This window comes from Falco cherrug, chromosome 6, assembly GCF_023634085.1.
Source record: "Falco cherrug isolate bFalChe1 chromosome 6, bFalChe1.pri, whole genome shotgun sequence".
Taxonomy (NCBI): domain Eukaryota; kingdom Metazoa; phylum Chordata; class Aves; order Falconiformes; family Falconidae; genus Falco; species Falco cherrug.
Window position 1 is genome coordinate 75,286,496 of NC_073702.1, and position 17,462 is coordinate 75,303,957.

Below are 17,462 nucleotides of genomic sequence, written 5' to 3' on the forward strand. Positions count from 1 at the left end.
GTGTATTTCAGCCTCAGATCCCGAATCTGTATTAAAAGCATATGGGAAATATGAAAAAGGTAATATCCCATCTGTTTTTAATAGGGGACATGGGATTTGATGTTTGGCAACCTTAGTGTGTACTCTCTTGATATTGCATAATGTTATTTTTTGATGTTGTGCACTACTGAGCCTTACCCAAGTATAAGCATATTCCATCTATACAAAAAAGAAATTGGATTTGTCTAAGACTTGCTTTCTCTAATTAATACCATATCCTGAACATTTAGCACTGACCTCCGTACCATCCTGATGTCTGTTGGCTGCTGGTGATGCAAACTACTATTCACATGCTTAACTTTTCCACTAGGCACTGTGTGGCTTATGGTAGTGAAGCACGCATACTAAGGGCACTGGTCTGTGACCATAGGAATCTTCGATTTTGTTGTTTGGTTTTGGTTTGTTGGTCCGGGGTGGGGGGGGGGTAGCGGGGCGGGGGGGGGGAGGAGGGGATGTTGAAGTGGTGTAGTATTAAGCACAGTGGGAAATTATTAGTTGCAAGATCAGGACCAAACTCTCTTCAGAGCGAATTTTTTTATCAGCAGAACTAACATCACTACGGTCAGGGTGGGTATTTGTGTTACGATGCCGGACACTGCAAAATGGGACAGAAAAAAAGTGTTGTGGGAAGTTTTACAGCCTGTGATAGGAAATGGTATCCTCTCTCTGTGCCATCCCAAGACATGCCATAGCTTGCAGAGTGTGACAGGTACAAGACCCCTCATTCAAGGGTGTCTGTTATTGATGATCAGAACAAAAGGAGCGACAATAGCTACCCTGTGGGAAAGGAACAAGGTAAAGATTTTGCCAGAACCCTATTCAATACCTATAGGTTCTTCAATGTATTGGTGTTACATCATGGAGTGGGGAAAGCAGGGATCACCTAAAGGAGAGAACCACCCTCGTCTCTCTGCCAGGGATGGAACCTTGTGGCTGCCTTTTTTTCAGGTGCAAATAGCATCTTCTCCACACTGGGGACTGCTCTCCCAGCTGAGGTTTGCCTTCCCATCTGTACATGCCCTGTGAAACCTGTTGAAGCAGCAAGAACCAGGAGAGGTCCTTAGGAAGGAGGCTGCTTTATTGTAAGGAAAAGAACGATGCTAGCTTAAAGCCATAGATTCACTGTCTCAGCAGGGAAAGACCTGGGATGTGTATTGAAAAGAATACCAACATCACCAGACCACCAACCAGCTCAGAGCTCACCCACCCTTAGTGCCTGGGCTCCTCTGCAGTGATATTTATTGCTGCCCATCAGTCATAGCTTTTCTGGAATTACTCATGGCTGACATTTCTGATGCAATAAGGCCACAGATAACAGGCAAAATGAAATCAGGGTTTTCCTGTTGGGACATGTAACCCCACTGTCTATCTGTCTCTCTTTAGGCAGTACATGCTGGCACAGGTAAAGAGAATGGGTCTGGGGTTACAGATCAAGTTAAATATTCCTGTGTATTTTTTCTGTGGAAGGAAAACAGAAATATTTTCGCCCCTGAGTAGTGCAAAAAACAGTCGGGCTGTCAGATATACACAGAACCTGCACTCCTGCTGGGCCTTGTGGTTTCAGACTAGTGGCTTCTTTTGCATCAAGACAACAATAAAAAGATCTTTGATGAGCAGAGACTGGGTGTTCATCTTTGCAGCCCAGGACAGTGAAGCTGAAGGGAGCCTGAGGAACTTGTGTGGTTGGCTAGCAAGGCAATAAAGTCTGTATATCACGTTGTCAAGCCCTAAAAAAAAAAAAAAAAAAAAAGAAGACTTATCTGTTATGATTTAAAATGATATTTTACATGATTTTAATTTAACTCCTTTGTTAGGGTCACTTGCAGCATGGCTCATTGGCTTGTCAAGGAAAGACAGAGGTGATTGCTGTGACTGCTGTGATTGCTGTGACTGCTATAGTCTTGCACAGCTGGAGAATCAGGGAGATGGTTATCAGGTAGTTTTATTTTCCTGTGAATGTGTATTTTCCTGTGAATGTCTGTGTATTAATATATACTGCAAGGTATTTACAGACAGAAATCTCTGTTTTGCAAAGTTTGTCTAATATCAATATGAATATAAAAGCGAAAGAACGAGAGCACAAGAAGGAAGGTGTGTGTGTTTGTGTGGGTATCTATACAAAATCAGAAATATAAAGACAGTCATCCAGAAGCCACTTAGTCCATATCCCCACACTAAAGCAGGGCACTTTGCTCCTTCTTGATGGACCTTTAACCTGCCACAAACTTAAATTTGCAGACATTAATCTTTCTTTATTAAAAACAAGGTTTGGGGCAGTGTGTGAAAACCAGTGTGAGTGCAGGCAATAACAGTGTTTGAGACTCATAGCAAGCAAAAAAAGTGAAGCAAATCATTAAAGAGCTGCTCATTCAGACAGCAAAACCCATGCAGAGAACTAAATGTGAAAGTACAACTAATCCACTATGTCACGTGGCATATACACATGCAAGCAGGGTTACAGGGCCAAACTAGATTAATTCTGACTCATCCTAACTCCAAAATGCTTGGGTTTGGTAACCTTCGTGCAGGTTTCAGGCAGGCTGCTGTATGGAATTGCACAGAGTTCTAAAAAATGGGAGATGATGACTTTTTTCCTGTGCAGGGATCCAGCTTCTCCAGCGGGTAGGCAAAGGCAGAACGCTAAAAATCCTGACCTCGATGCTGCAGCTATTGCAGCACTTCAGGCTCTACGAAGGTTTTATCTACCACACAAGCCCTGAAGCGAAGATGTAGAAAAGGTGATACTCGGGACCTTAAACTGTAAGCTTAAAATCTCCTTAAAATTAAGCTTACATAATTGTAAGTCAGATGTTCATAGGGACGCTATAGAGGGCATATGCTTGCATAGCATGTGGCACTCTGTTGATATATGAACAAGACAAACTCAGTGCAAGTAGATACAAGGAAGGACATTTAAGATGATCATGGAACTGGAGTGTAATATCATCATAAAAGATACCATAAAAGATGTAAGAAATAGAATCATAGATATATAGAATAATTTAGTAAAGAGTTTGGTTTGTTTAACTTGTCAAAACAAGGCTGAGGGGAGATACCATCCTATTTGTGAAAATAGGTTGGGAGAGTAAATACCAGAGAGGAAGTTCTAGACACTAATGGACAATGACAATACAGGAACAAAACGGAATCAAGTATTAAGAGGTGAATTTGCATTTAAAGATAGAAGAAGGTTTATCCTCAGAGAATAAAAGGGAAGAACCTTGCAACAGAACTGGAACACCATTTCCCATTCAACGTTACCCTATTTTCCTGATTATTATTTTTTTTTTTCTCATGTGGCCAAAGCTATATTCTAATTTTTTTTCTTTTTTATTATTAGTTTGGGAATAGTTGAAGCCCATTTTTGTCCAACATCTCACTTAACAGTCTAGTAAAATTGTGGAAAAGTACACATAAATAATCCAGAAGGCTTCTAGTCAGAGAAGTAGAATTCTGTAATTGGCTATTTATAGGAGCAATGGGATAAGAAACTTCATGAGAATCAAGTAGAGGCTAATACATGTATAAACAGTGTCATGTCACAGAAAACTGTGATCATATTGCACTTTAGGAATCAGGGTGAATTTCACTATTTTGTTCTCAATTCACAAGTCTTTTCAAATTGGGAAACTGAGTCATTGTGGGATCTGTCAGCAAGAGGTCATCGTGAACTCAGACTCAGACACATCTTCCTGCAATGGAGATGGTGGCAATAGAGGCTTGTATGTGAAAAGAGTTTGCATGAAGACATTCTGGGTCCCAGAGGTGAAGATTTTTTATTACAAATGCTTCTGCTAATTTTTTGCTTCTGGTGGCATTTTTGGCAGAAAATTCAGGAAATGAAATTGGGCATCAAAACTGAACTGTCAGTAGCTTTGTGGTGTGGTGTCAGGAAGGCACAGTCATACCAGCGATGTTACATAAGGTCTTTGACTATGTAGATGTTTAGCTCCAGGTCTGCTATTTTGGCATTTTTCTTCAGAAAGGGGAAACTGAGGACATATCTTGTGGCCCCTCTCCATGGTTGGTAGAGGAATTAAATTGCAGCTTAAGCAGAAACACTTTTCATTCAGGGACTGTTTCAAATAAGCACAAAGTATACCTTGCAGAGCAGGTATACGAATTACTCCTGCAGGTTGAACATAGTGCCACAATATAGGTTACTGCTAATGACAGTGATGTCTGTTCATAAGACTGAATGTCTGTTTTTGAGGAGGGAAAAAACAAAACCAGTCAAAGTAGCCTGCCCCTTTATATATGAACCTTGTGTGAAGCCAGTATTTCCTTTGCAACTTTTCAAACAAATCTCCAAAATACCCTTCTATACAACAGCCATGGAGCTCATATTCCCACTGCAAATCAGAGGATAGTTTTTCACCACTGCTTGAATGGACAGGAACCCTTTCGGCAGTGTCACGGTTAAGATGTCTACCACCAGTCACCAATCCTCCAAGCTATGTTTCCAGTCTAAGCCTTACTTTGAACCTAAATTTATGTTAGTATTTATTATGCATGGTAAAACTATCTAAAAATTAGTCTGTATTACTGTCCTGGTTTAACCCGGGCTGGTAATGAAGCACCACGCAGCCACTCGCTCACTCCCCACTCACCCAGAGGGATGGGCAGGAGAGGTGGAAGTAAAACTCATGGAGATAAGAACAATTTAATAATTGAAATAGAATAAGAATGAAAGAACAATAATAACAGCTGTGATAGTAACAGTTCTAATGAAAAGGGGAAGGGAAAGAACAACATCCAGAGGGAAAGGAAGAAAGGAACATGGGTGCACAACGCAACTGCTCACCCCGCACCGGCCGATGCCCAGCCAGTCCCTGAGCAACACCCTGCCCGCCCCAGCCAGCCCCCGGGTGTCTATACCAGGCACGACGCCCCATGGTATGGAATACCACTTCGGCTAGTGCGGGTCAGCTGCCCTGGCTGCATCCCCTCCCCATTCCCTGTGCCCCCCCAGCCTTTGCACTGACAAGGCCCGAGGAACTGAAAAGTCCTTGACTTAGTGAAAAATTACCCAGCAGCAGCTAAAAACATCACTGTGTTATCAACATTGTTCTCACATCAAAGCCAAAACACAGCACTGTACTAGCTCCCAAGAAGATAGTGAACTCCATCCCAGCTGAAACCAGGGCAATTACTCAAAGGTGACACCCATGAATTACACGATTCAGGCAACTGGAAGTCCTACCCGCAGTATAACCGTGGTGGAAATCACTGCTTGCTCTGACAGTGGGCTTCCAAAACCCGAGTGTTTCCTCTGTGGGAAGGGAGCAGGAGGTAGGAAAGGTGAGAGGACAGCAGGAGGAAGCAGAGGAGGAGGAAGATGGAGAGGTAGAAGAGAGTCAGGAAAAGGAGTGTGGGACTTTGCAGGTCTCTATCCCTCTCTAAGGAGGTATATACTGCCATATATTTCCCATGCCAGTGTGGGTCTTTGAAATCAAAGGGTTTGTGATACTAAATCTCAGTTACGAACGAAGAGGCTTAACTCAAGAGGAGCTTTTCCCAGTTCCTCAGTGTTGCTCAGAAGTTATGGCTGTTCAGACACATGCAGGGGAGCCAGGAGTTTCCTCATCACCTTTCTCAGGCACTGGAAAGAGATCTGGTCCCAGTACCATCAAACAAAACCTGCCTTGTTTATATCACATATGGATCCATTTTCCCCCTTAACAATTAATGGAACCCACAGTAAAAGTGATGATTTACATGACACATGCACACAGCAGAGAGGAGCTGCCAGCCATGTCTCTGAGGGACTGATCCTTTCTTCACTCTGCTTTATTTAACATGTGAGCAGTGTCACCTCTATCAGCAGAGCTTGTCTGGCATGACATTCGAGTGAGTGATGGCCGTGACGGCTCGCAGGTCAGCTGTTCTGCTGTCGCACCACACTCCTGACCGGGGCTGCATGTTGGATATGAAAGGGAGAAAAATTCTTTCACATGCTTTGTCAGCAGGAATCCGGCAAGCAAAAGGTTAAATGGCTTGGGGTGCTGGGTCTTTGTGGGGATGTGTGTGTGTATATATATATGTATATGTGTATATATACATATATATATACATATATATATATATATATATATACACACGCACACACCTTGGTTTGGCTGTAGGACCTCATGCCCGCAGGCCACAGCCACATTATCATCTGGAAATTGGATAACGACAGCACAATGACAAATCCAGGTTGCTTGCAATAAGGTGCTAATCCCTTTGCTTTAATATCGGAGCAGCGTGTAATGATGTTTGGACATCACTCCAGTTTACTGACGACCCCACTGGGGCCGGCAATAGAAGCGTACAACTGTCTAACAAGCCATCAGGTGACCGCCGTCGTCAAAGCAACGGAGGATGCAATCTAATCTTCCCTCCATCCCTTCCAGCTCCCAATAAGGACCAGATTATAGAAGTGGCCCATCAATGCTTGGTAACTCGAATCAATTAACGTTAATTCGCACAATGCTATGATGTATTGTGATCACTTTCATTTCAGAGAAGGGGGAAGAAATTGCTATAATTCACCTAAAATGAGGTTGTCTATGGTGCTGAGGTATTAATTGGGTGTCCATATTAAATGGAAAAGGAGCACGGTAGTGAAGGAAAAGTGGATGAGTGACTCTCTTGGCTGCTATTGACCTATCAGAAGAAGACAGTGCCCTTTTCCTTTGCTTTTATCTATTACAGTTTTCCCTATTGCGTGTCAAGTTGATGTATTATAAAAAATTCATTTGGTGACCTTCCACCCCCCTAGGAGATTAAACAATTTCACTGGGATGGCATCATTAACAGGGCCTTGCATTTAATGATGATTTCTCTAAAAGGCCACGGAGATTCGATTTTAAGCTAACAGATTTATTGCACTATTATAACATATCGTAAAAAACTGTACCACCTACGGTCTGGTTTTAGGATAGAAACTGTTTAAGAGTTTATGTGAAGCTTAAAGTGGTATTACCTTGGGATATGCAGCAGCAGCAAAGCTCTGACCCCCAGCGGGATGCTGTTTACATTTAATAAAAGACATTTCTCCGACAGTAAACTTTGGGAGTGTGTTACGGAGGAGGCCTGGCTTAGGTCCTTGCTGCTAGCAGGTGGCTTTGTAAGTAGGGGTGTTTCAACACATCTGCAGCAATTAATGGCAGTCACTAATGAATCTGGAGGATGTTTCTCTCCTATCTGATACATCTGCTCTGTCCCTCTCCTTCTAAAGGCTCTTGCTGATCCCACCTCACCCTTGAGTGGATCCATTAAGTTCCTCCGGTCTCCCTATTTTTCTTTTTTCTGTAAACAGTGATAAGGTGTCTTATCACTCCAGACTGCAGGAATCTGGACTCTTCCAGCTGCATCCACCAGGCAGCTGCTTGCCTTCAGCTTTTGGTGCCACTGGGACTAAAAAGTGAAGGTTGTCTGAGCTCAGGGGAAAGACTGCCCTTACTGGGAAGACATGTCTCTGTGTTCCTGGATGGCTGTGTTCATGCTCTGTGACTATGCCTGATTTGTAAAATGGGGAAAAAAAAGTCCTGAAAGCTAGATTGAGAGCCATTTGGAGCTTGAACAGTCTCTAGCCAATGGAGAAATGGGAATCTGATGGTGGTAGTGCCCCAAAAAGCTTAATTTCAGAAGCTGGTGAAAAAGACTGGGTATTTTAATGAATACATACTCCAGGACAGTATGCACTGAACCTCTTCTTCAGAACTTGTTCAGTCTAACCATCTTACCTGATGCTTTCAACAGCTGTAAAATATCCAGCTTCTAACTAAAGCATCTTTGCTTTATGAAAGGAAACCCTGACAATGATTAGATAAAGAGGCATAATTCTCTTGCTCAGCCTTGGCCACAAAGGCAATTCAGTTACTTGTTTCTTACCCAGGTCACCATCAATCTAGGCCCCCTTGCTACTTCTTCACACTGCTAGATCTCTTGTTAGCTCTCTGCCATCACACATCCACCTTAAAGGCAGTGGACGCACGGCTTCATGCAAAGCTCCCTGCTGATGCTAGCTAGAATGTGCATTTAGGTGCTTAGGTTTTTTAATTTTGGCCTTATTGACTCATCCTATGTGAAGGAAGGGAGACATCAGTGATGTCTGACACCATGGGTCCTGTTCAGTCCTCACAAGGAGGTCTGAGCATTATATATTTATTGTTTCTCTGTTCTCAAGGAAATCTGCAGCCTGCTTTCCACTGGAGTTTATTTCCTCTAGCTTTGACTTCTTTCTATAATATGGGAAAAGATGGCCATTGGTGGAAATAACTGTCATCCTTAGGAGAGCTTTTTTGCTTAAAGTGGTAATTACTTCAGGCTCATGGTCTTCTGCATGGTCCCATCTCTCTTTCCCTGTCTCTATTACTTAATGATAAAATCTGCAGGGGGAGACAAAGCCCTAACAGTGCAGCTGAGGGGGCACAGGTACCTGGTGTCTGGTTAACTTCATCACCACATGACATGAGAACGTACTTCTTACCCAAAGACGCAAAATTCCTCACAGCCCTTCCAGTGAATCTGTACCTACTTTGCCTCACACAAGTCCTCAGCTTGCCTATCTCCTGTCTTCACTACAGCATCTTCTTTCTTGTAGCCCGTCTTCACCACCAATCACCATCTTTTCAAGAAAAAAACCAAAACGAAAAACCAAACAACAACAACAACAACAAAAACAACAACAACAAAAACAACACAAAAACCCCCTCCAAAAACCCACCAAAGTCTTTGGCTTGACCATGATGCATTTTGGCATATTATTTATTCTACAACTTCTTCTGAATCTCCTTCCCCTTCCAAGGACATACTGACGCCATAACACCAGCATTGCAGACATACCCAGACAACTGTTCAATTGGTTTCATTGTCTATGTTTGTTAGAAAATTAAATATGCCAGGAACTGTTCTCTGGCACCAAGGCCAATTGATATGGATCGGTCTGTGTCCACAGAATTAAATTCTCTCACCCACCATTTCAGGGTGGCCTCATCCAGACTGCCAAGTGAGAGTATTCTCTGACTGTATTAGCTCCCAGACCATTTGTCCTGGACTTTGCCGTTGGCCCTGGACCACAGTTTGTGATGGACTGATAGTTTAACAATAGAAGTGATCAAATGTCAGTGCCAAGGCTTGTTCTTTGGCATTATTTAGTTTTCTAGTATAGATGTATCCATCAACTTTAATGGACCCTTGACCTAGGCTCTTAGTCTAATCTCTTTCCCCTTGAAGTCAACTGATAATAGTAGCTATGATGATGATGATGATGATTACCATTACTATGCTACTGCTATATTAGTACTTTTATTATTACTGTTTATATTATTATTATTGCTGTTGTTTTGTTGATTCTGTTTTTATTGTAATGTCTATTGTAATTATAATTAAACTTACCAGCTTTCCTTGATTTCAGAGGGACCTCCTTCCCTCTGCCCCAGATCTCTCCACCTAGGTCTCAATCATGCCTTTATGCCTGCAGCAGACCCTTTACTTTCTCTGACCTCTAACATCCTCGCTACTAAAGAGCAGACACTTGCTTTCCTGCAGAGCCTCAACATGTTCAGCAGACATGCTTTGGCACTAATGGTGAAAGGATCTGGGCTCCCTGGTGTCCCTGCTGACTAAGGTATCACGACCAGCTGGCTGTGCCCACATTTAAAAGAGCTGCAAGACACTGAGCAATGGAGCTGCTCCCCATTGAGAGCTGTCAGCAGGGAATTGCAAACCAGCCTGCTCCTTCCCAGCATGAGACTTCAGGGTAGTGACAAAACAGCGTGCTCTTCATGCCCATCACAGGGAAGGCAGGACTCCTCACTGCGGTCCTTGCTAGGCTACAGGCATGCTTGTCCGTCCCCACTTCCCAGTGGCAAAGCTATGCCAGGAAAACCTGTTTTCCTTCCAGCACAACTCACCAGGGGAGCAGGAGGCTGCTCCTCTCTCCTCCTCCTCCTCCTCACTGACACTGACAGCAGGAACACAACCGGCTGTGTGCAGGGCTGCACCCTAAGGCAGGGACTCCCTCACAGCAAGTCAGGTGGCACCACGTGGGATCTAAACACCATGCTCTGTGCTGTGTTAGCTGGATTCAAATCACCTGCAAAGAGACATTAATGTTTAAGCATGCGTATATTGTTGGTTTGATTTGGTTTGTTTTCTTTGCCGCTGCTCACCCTAGGGAGTGGGAACTACTTTCTACACCCACATTTTACAGCAGCCTTCCTTTAAGTCTGAGATCTGAGTGCAGTTTTACCATGTAGGGTGTGGGGGGTGGAGTTCAGGGCATTTCATGACAAATTTTTTCCTGTTTGTTGGTGGTTTTTAAAGAAGCTGGAGAGAGAGATAAAAATATTTTGGGCTTACAGAAGCCATGCCGAGACTGACCCAAACTTGTCTGGACTGAGCTGGAGCCAGGGAGCCCACAGACAGTGCAGAACTCTGCCATCAAAACAGGTGTGACTTGGTGTATTGTTCCTGCAGTGAGTTTCAGCCACAGTACTAGATGTGTACTGATGGAAGGAGCTGGATAAGAGTACAGACGAATGCATTGGTGCTGATGACATGAATTTCAAACATAACACTGCCTTTCAGACTCTTCTGCTCACAAAAAAGGAAAAGAACCAGGGTAACAACTGAAACTTAAATCCCTGAGCTCAGTCTTCAGACTGCAGGTATCCTTAAAGCCTTAAGCTGATCTTCCCAGTGTCTGTGGTTTGGACCAGTATTTCCCATCAACTGCAGTATAAACAGTTTCTGGTTTGTAACGCATAGTAACACCCTGAAAATAAAACCCTAAAAACCAGAACCCAAACCAGAAAACTAAGTTAAACCAAAGGAAACTTAGGCTCCATTTATCTTCTGTTTGTAAACACCTTTAAGCAAAAACTCGAGATGAATGAATAGCGTTTCTACTTTCATTTCAAGACAATACCAAACCCCCAGCCGCTTCACTGCAATTGCAGATTAGAGGGTTTTATATATATATAAATTATATATATATGAGAGATACCAAATGACACAAAGCACTGGGAGGGGGAATGAAATGATATAGGCTCAGAATAAAGTGTTGATTCTTTATTCAAATGCAAAAGCCCTCTCCTGGGATGCTCTAATTTAAATTTCAGTCTTGGAAAAACCAATGCCTTTCAATGGGGTGTCTGTATACTGCTATATTCCAGCATGCAGACTTTGCAGATAATGAAGGGTAAGAACACAGGTGTGGCAGGTTAAAGAAATACAATAAAGCCCTGTAAGTGCTGTGCTTGGGTAGTGGAACTGAAACTTTGTTCTTAGAGGAGATCAGTGGTGTTAACTGGAAATCTTTCTGCCGGACAGGAGGCATTTGCAGCCTTCACTGTTATCAGTGCACTGCAATGAAGACTTTGGGGTTTTATGAATCCATAAAATCCTTGTCTCTGCCACATACTTCCAATGTAATAGTGAGGATAAAATTAACTTATTTTGTTCTTTTCTCACCTTTCCATCTGTAACCCGGGGATTAAAACAAAAGGATTTTTCATTACCTAGGTGCTGCTGTCTGCTTGAAGTGATGCCTGCTTCATATTTCCATACATACTGCTCTCACCCAAGGAATCAAAGTGCTATGATAAGATAAATCAGTATTGTTTGGTGTAGTGCTCCCTCCCATTCCTAACAAACACCTGCCTTACTAAAGTAGAAAATCTCCTGAACAGAAAGTAAAATGTCATTCCTAGGTCAGGTGTGAAGTATCTCTGGGACTAGCACTGGGTGTTTTCGTAACATTAATTTTCTGATTTTTTTTGCCCCGCATTCCTTTTCATGTGAAAGAAATGGAAGCAGACAACATCCGGAAACATGCTTGTACGTGAGACCTTACAACATCTCAGTTCAGGTGCAGCCCTCAGACGGAGAAATCGAGAAGCAGCTTCCCGTACAGCCAAAAATCATTTTCCTGGACAAGAAGGTAGGATCTGCCCCTCTGTGGATGGATGCTTCTATTAAATCTACACAATTTTGACATTTCCAAGCAATCCAAAAGCTATGAGACAGACCTACATATGGTATAGGACAGCTCTATAAATAAACAGTCTTTGGCATTCTGGGAACATCTTCCAGGATGGTCTCTGTTCACATTTCTCAGCTTTTTTTCTGCGATTCTTAGATTCATGCTGTAGAAATCATTGTGTGCAGTTTTCTGATTTCACCTTCTAAAGTTTAGAGGATATCATCAAGGAATGTAGAAACAGCAACACAATCATGAAGGCTGGCAATATCAGGTATAATGAGGGGTCCTGTACTGCCCAAGCCAGTCCACAGCATGCAGAGCAGTACTGTATAGAGAACACCGTGTTTAAAACAAGCTTGGACTTCTATGTGATGTGCTTTAGCACTGCCAGAGGTGGTAACACAAGTCCTGGAAGCAGCAGACTAGGTCCAATGAGTCCTTAGATGTTGGTGGGTCTTTGTACTAGATTCCGATGAAATCTGCATAGCATGTCTTTGTGCTATGTTTCTATTTTCTTTATATTTTCATGTCCTCTTCACAGTTTTCTGGCTATTTTCTATTATGGAGTCATTCCCATTTTGCTGGCCAGGCAAAAGTATAGCTGCAGAATAACTAATCCCAGGAACGACATTGTTACAGTGGTAACCCTAAAGCAAGGTGTCAAATCTAGGCTTGGGCAGCTTTGTGGGCATTATTTCTGGATACAAAGTTGCTTTACAGTAAAACCAGATCAATAGCCACTAGTCATGAGACTGATTTTACAACTTTGAGGCATAAAACTTTCAGCTTCTTTCTGTCTCAGCTCCATTCCCTGCACACAGGCATTTTGTTGCATTGTAGGCCATGGGAGATGTTATTTGGCCTCCAGCTTCTGCAGGAAGGTAAGACCTTTCCACAAGACAACTCCACTGGATGTCATAGTTGGCTACCTGAAATGCCACACAAAACTTACATCTAGGCAATAGAATCTTCCCTGGAGTTTTATGTCCTTATTCAGACGTGTTTCAGATTTGCCACTGGACTTGAGAACTGGTAGCTCCCTCAAAAAATAAAGAAACCTGAAAGCTAATGGTCTTATATACACATAGCCTATGAAGTCCAGAGCCTGAATCTACTATGGCTGGATAATTTAGGTGTCAAGATTGGTTTCTTTCACTGAGTTTACGAGGACTTTAATCCTCAGCCTGACTAAACAGAACAAACCTACTCAGTTTCCTTGAACCTGAGGAGGTTGTCCTGGGCAACCCCTTCTACGTGGCCCTGCTTCAGCAGAGGGTTGGACTAAATGACCTCCGGAGGTCCCATCCAACCTCAGCCATGCTGTGACTCTGTGAACTTAGATACTGTTGTGGTTTAACCCCAACTGGCAACTAAACACCACACAATCACTTGCCCACTTTCCCCCTCACTGCCCCACTGTCCACCAAGTGATGGGGAGGAGAATCCAGAGAAGGGTGAAACCTGAGGGTTGAGACAAGAACAATTTAATAATTGAAATAAAAGAAAATAATACTACTAATAACAATAATAATAACAACAACAATTGCAATGAAAAGGAGGGAGAAGGGGCAAGGATTAAAATCCAAAGGGAAGGAGGGAAAAAAACCTAAGTGATGCACAATACAACCACTCACCACCCACTGACTGGTGCTCAGCCAGTCCCCGAGCAGGGGCCAGCAAGCCCCAGCCAGCTCCCCCCAGTTTATATACTAAGCATGACATTCTGCGGTGTGGAATATCCCTTTGGGGGGTTGGGATCAGCTGTCCTGGCTGTGTCCCCTCCCAGTTTCCCATGCCCCTCCAGCCCTCTCACTGGCAGGGCCTGAGAAACTGAAAAGTCCTTGACTTATTAGAAACATTACCTGGTAACAACAAAAACCATCAGTGTGCTATCAACATTTTCCTCACACCAAATCCAAACCACAGCACTACAGCAGCTACTCAGAAGAAAAATAACTCCATTCCAGCCAAAACCAGGACAGATGCCACAGAAACCACGGTGTCAAAACCAGTTGCCTCTCCGAGGTGATGTGAACGTGACCCTAGATACTTCATGTGAAGCAGCAAACCTTGCCAGACTTTACTGAAACAGACCTGAAGCTTCAAGAACTGGTTCCTCTGAGCTTAAGCTCATTTTAAAGTGTTGTGGTGAGCTTTGTGACATCTCTAACAGACAAGTGACATGTAGAAGCAAACTACCCTCACACTGGTCATTAAAAAATTATTGCAGTTGTTAAAACCATCAAAACTTTCTTTCCTCATGTTGAGGAGACAAGACCTTAATTCTTCTCTTTTGTTCTTCCTCCAAGGGTCAAAGAGTTGACAAACTGGGGCCTCCCTCCGAACCCTGGGTTGTATCAGCTCACCTCAAGGGATCCTCCAAGGCTGTGCTAAAAGGTTTGGATGTGTCTTCTTATAGGAAGGGTTATGGCAAAGCAGCTATGCAGAATGATGGTGATAAATTTAGGAGCTGTCCTTGTGAAATACTCAATTTGAAAACTTGTCTTTGTGCTGAAAAGGGGGTTGCAGTAGGAGTTTGGTGAACTGCCCAGTCATACGCCAAAGAAAGAGAAGTTTATACCAAATATTTTCATGCTCTGGCAACTTAAAGTGGTATATCTAGTAGTTCATCTTTCAAAGACACATCTTAGATAAACAAAAAAAAAAAAAAGAATGAAGGATTAGAAATCCTAATACTTGATTTTCAGCTAATGTTAATTGGGGCAATTTCCTTAGAATCAATGACATCCTGTTTGTCCCAGCAAAGGATCTGGCCAAGTACAGAGAAAAACAACTGCCCAGTGTTTGCAATTAGCATACTTTAAAGTAAAATGCTTGTCACAAGGGATCAAAATGCTTCCCTTCTGGTCTTCATCTGCCGAAAGATCTGAACTCATGGTTAACTTTAAGGCTGTATTTCCCTTGAGGTTGTTGTGGCTATGAACATGCTTAGATATAGAACTTTGTTTAAGTACAGTGCTAAACTAAAATCCTGTAGACCGATCATATGCTTGTAAACTAGAAAGTGGAAATAATATTGATTATAAAGCATCTTAATTTTCATTGCTAACATCTCTAAATGTAAGCAAAAACCACACACATTGAAAAGTGAGTCTCCCTACTACTACAATAAAGTATTTTGTTGGCAGTAAAGCCATTTGTGTGTTAGCTTTGTCTTGGAAAGTTCATATTTGGAGAAGATAAGTGGTAATCATGCTGTAGATCAGAGCTTCTCACACTTTTAGTCTGTGTTTCTGTGAATTAGAAATTCTTCCTGCCTCATCATAGTCCCATATTTACAGGTTAGAAAAATCCTTTGGCCTTTTCTGCTGTTTTTCCTGCCTTTTCAGAGTGGTACACCTCATAGGTTTAGGAACATGGGTCTAGATGAACCACAGATTATTGGATCAGCTACTGGTTAACAGTGGGAGAAAGGAAGGGAGGAAGGGAGAAAGGAAGGAGGGAGTTAAGGAAGAGAAAAGAATGAGAAGACGAAAGGAAAAGAAAGAGAAGAAAGAAAGATAAAAAGAATGAAAGAAAGAGAGGGAGAAGGAGAAAAAGAGGAGAAAAAAAAGTCATTGAAGAGAAATGCACTTCACATTCTTTAAGATACATGCATCAAATTAATAGTCAATAAACTCCAGCACAGAAAGAACTGCATAGTACAGATGTTCTGCATGTAATAGTTTGCTGCAGTTTTTCCTTTGACAAACGTCCTTATTGCACTCGTCTTTTGAAGCATATGAAAGCAGCATTTAATCGAAATGGGTCCCGTCTAGCACACTGAGGCTGCTTCATCTGACAGCAGCCAAACTGCCTCATGGAAAGTAGTTTAGCTCCAAATTAGCTTGCTTCTACGTTAAATACCAGCTTGCCTGAGAGTTCTTTGTGAAGACTCCCATATATATCTGTAATATTCTGAGCTTTGAAGCATATGTGCCAGAAAGCTGAGATAGTCTCAGTACTGAGAAGTACAGTACAGTACTCCAGGCTTCATCATAGACTGGAAATGGCAATTATAGAGTATTCGAATACAGCTGACAGGACCGTCTATAAAAGCAGTGTTACAGTGAGTGTCAGAGCCAAGAAAAGTCTTGGTAGTCCGGGCAGATACTGTCATAAGGAGGATCATATGCATAGTAGATAAATAGATGAGCCAGGATCAGGCTGGAGCAATTAGAGAAATGTAGATTCCCACATCTCCACCAGGTCTCTTCACAGTGTAAATTACTGCTTATTTATACCTCACAGCTGGTCCTGGAGACTCACAATTAAATTGGGGCTTTGGTGTGCTAGAGGCTGTACAAAAATAGGAAAACATCTATGTGGTCAAAACTAACTGGGATATTAGTAAGTTAAACAGTACCAGATCATGGAGAGGGGAAACCAAAATTTCGGTTGCTAAATCATTAAAATGTGGCATGCTTTTGCCCACAACCTTGTCTCAGGCAATTTCTGGCCATAGTTTAGAAGTCAACACAGCAAGGAAGTAATCTCAGTAGGCAGTTTGCATTGCAGCATCTCTGTTTGGAGTCTGTAAGAGTTGAAGAGCCAGGACATGCTGGTTCTTCAGTACCAAAGAATAGATCCTGGCACTGTTTAGTTTGTATCACATAGGTGTAAGCATGAAAAATGGGATAAAACCAAAGAGAAAGTGTCCTGCAGTCTTGCCTACCATCAAAAGCATTGTCCCCACCTGCTGAACGCTCCCATGCATCTGTGATCGCAAAATGTCTCATGAAGATGTTTGCTACCTCACCACTTTGTTCAATATCCTGGGCATGAGAGTGGCAGAGCAGAAATGTCCTCCTCATATTCAGGCTTTATGTACCTTCACCTGTGATGCTTAGCTGCAATAAAATGTCAAACCACCTGCTTCATAAAGCAAATAGTTATTATGTGTTGTCTCTGAGCAGGCAAAATCTGTGTTTGTGATCATTGGAGCAAGTCCAGCATCCTAAGGAAGTTCTGACTTCTCACCCCCACCTGAACCAACATTTTGAAATTTGTCAGTCTTTAAGATTTTACCCCTCTCACCCCAAGAGTCTGAATGAAGCCCAGACCTGGTCAGCATTGCTGAAAGGCCAGGACTTGGCTGGTGCTCAAAGATACACACAATAAAATGGAGATCTAGTTGCAAAGTAAATCAGAACTTTTAAAAAGAGCCTACAAAAATAACAGCCACGGCAAGTGTAAATGTTGGGTTGGAATGCATTCCCTGATAGCTTTGAACAAGAAGTAAAGTGATGGAGAAACGAGGTCTCCTGGGTTTCATTTTAATACCCCCCCTGGAGCTTTCCTCTGCCAGGTTTCTTGCTGAAAGTGTCCCTGTACGATCACAGTCGTCACAGACATTTTTCATGGCCAGATCCCTTTCAAAGCATCTGACAGGGCTGGAGAAAAGTTCAAAGTGATTTAACAGTAGGACAGGAGGGATATGCCCAAATGA

At 42.5% G+C, this 17,462-nt stretch overlaps 1 protein-coding gene across 3 annotated transcripts in view; it reads left to right on the forward strand.

The window, feature by feature from the left end:
• Positions 1-17,462, forward strand: part of PKHD1 (PKHD1 ciliary IPT domain containing fibrocystin/polyductin) — a 281,171-nt gene that overhangs the window by 249,411 nt on the left and 14,298 nt on the right. For all 3 annotated transcript variants that reach the window (XM_027808650.2, XM_027808649.2, XM_027808651.2), the window contains 2 exons: positions 11,836-11,971; positions 14,323-14,410. In XM_027808650.2, coding sequence (XP_027664451.2) covers positions 11,836-11,971; positions 14,323-14,410 — 224 coding nt within the window. The remainder of the gene's footprint in view (positions 1-11,835; positions 11,972-14,322; positions 14,411-17,462) is intronic.